The sequence below is a fragment of the Arachis ipaensis genome, chromosome B03 (genome assembly GCF_000816755.2).
Source record: "Arachis ipaensis cultivar K30076 chromosome B03, Araip1.1, whole genome shotgun sequence".
Taxonomy (NCBI): Eukaryota; Viridiplantae; Streptophyta; class Magnoliopsida; order Fabales; family Fabaceae; genus Arachis; species Arachis ipaensis.
In genome coordinates, this window is record NC_029787.2 from 27,568,174 (window position 1) to 27,569,417 (window position 1,244).

Consider the following 1,244-nt stretch of genomic DNA (forward strand, 5'->3'; position numbering starts at 1 on the left):
GCCTGATTCTGTGGCTTTGTCACATCGAATAACTTCTCCCCATTGGCTCCCTATCATCGTGAACGTCTCTGCTGACCACGTATGCAAAGGAACACCAAAACACTCAAGCCATACCCTTCGAGTTTCACTGCGCTCTTCCTCATCCCATCTCCATACGATGAAAAAATTGCAGAAAATTATTCATTTTGAACGTGAAGGCTTCTTCTGCACTGATTACAGTATCAAAAGTCAGGAGTGCTTTGTACGCTCCTAATTCTTGTACTTACACAACTTGAGGCAAATTCTTTTCAATCATGGTCTTCAAAGAATTATAGTCAATAGCCTTTATCATCCCTCCTATTAGACTCCTCTGTAACCAGTTCAGGTTTTCTTTTGCCACAGGCATTTCTATCTTCTTCGTCCACCCATTGCCATGTGGATCTTCTTTTTTCTCCCCTTTCCTCAGTTCTTTCACCATTTTCCTTGAAGACCTATGGTTCTCCTTACGATGAGGATGAAGCTTAACAGTATTTTGGACGTCATCCGCCCCATGATATCTCTTCATATTCTTCACTTCATTCATACGCTGATACTTAGCTTCTCCTACCGAAACAACCTTACCTCGTAACCTCATTCCATTCATTTCCGTAATAGCCTTCATTACTCCGCCCTTCGTTGTATACCGAACGAACGCAAAAATGCCTCTAATCTCTACTAAAATGTCTAGTTTTACCCCTTCCGGTGTTTCTCACTCCCTCCCGATGTTTCCCACCCACTTCAAGGATTCTTTTATGTGTTTGGAATTATGAATTTATTGAAAATCCACAAATAATCAGAGGCAGAAGATGGCTGGCAGTTAAATGTGTAACTAAAGAAGTGAAGTTTAAATTTGTAATTTGTGTAGATTACAATCTACAGTTGAAAGGGGAGGAATGAGGTTTTGGCCAAAATTGTCCCTAAATGTAACAAAGATAGGCAGAGGATCAATTTTTTTATTGTGATATGGTGCATTTGGAGGATAAGGAACAATACATTTTTTACGAATATAGAGGTAATGTTGGAAGTAATAATGCAAGACGTTAATTACTACTATACTATAAGGTGGGTGAAAGATAGGTTAGAAGACAAAGGGTGATGATGGAAAGAAATAACACAATGGTTAAAAAAATCTCTATTCTGATATGTGTAGTACAATTGTGGGAGTATTGAGTATTAAATACTAAATATTTTTTTTTATATTTTGTATTCTTTTATTGGGTTTTATA

General features: G+C 37.6%; 1 protein-coding gene across 1 annotated transcript in view; it reads left to right on the forward strand.

Annotated features, from left to right (window-relative positions):
• The window catches only part of LOC107632811 (receptor-like serine/threonine-protein kinase SD1-7), a 3,115-nt gene continuing 2,852 nt past the window's right edge, over positions 982-1,244 (forward strand). The window contains exon 1 of the mRNA XM_021117240.1: positions 982-1,030. Within this exon, the coding sequence (XP_020972899.1) occupies positions 982-1,030 (49 nt within the window). The remainder of the gene's footprint in view (positions 1,031-1,244) is intronic.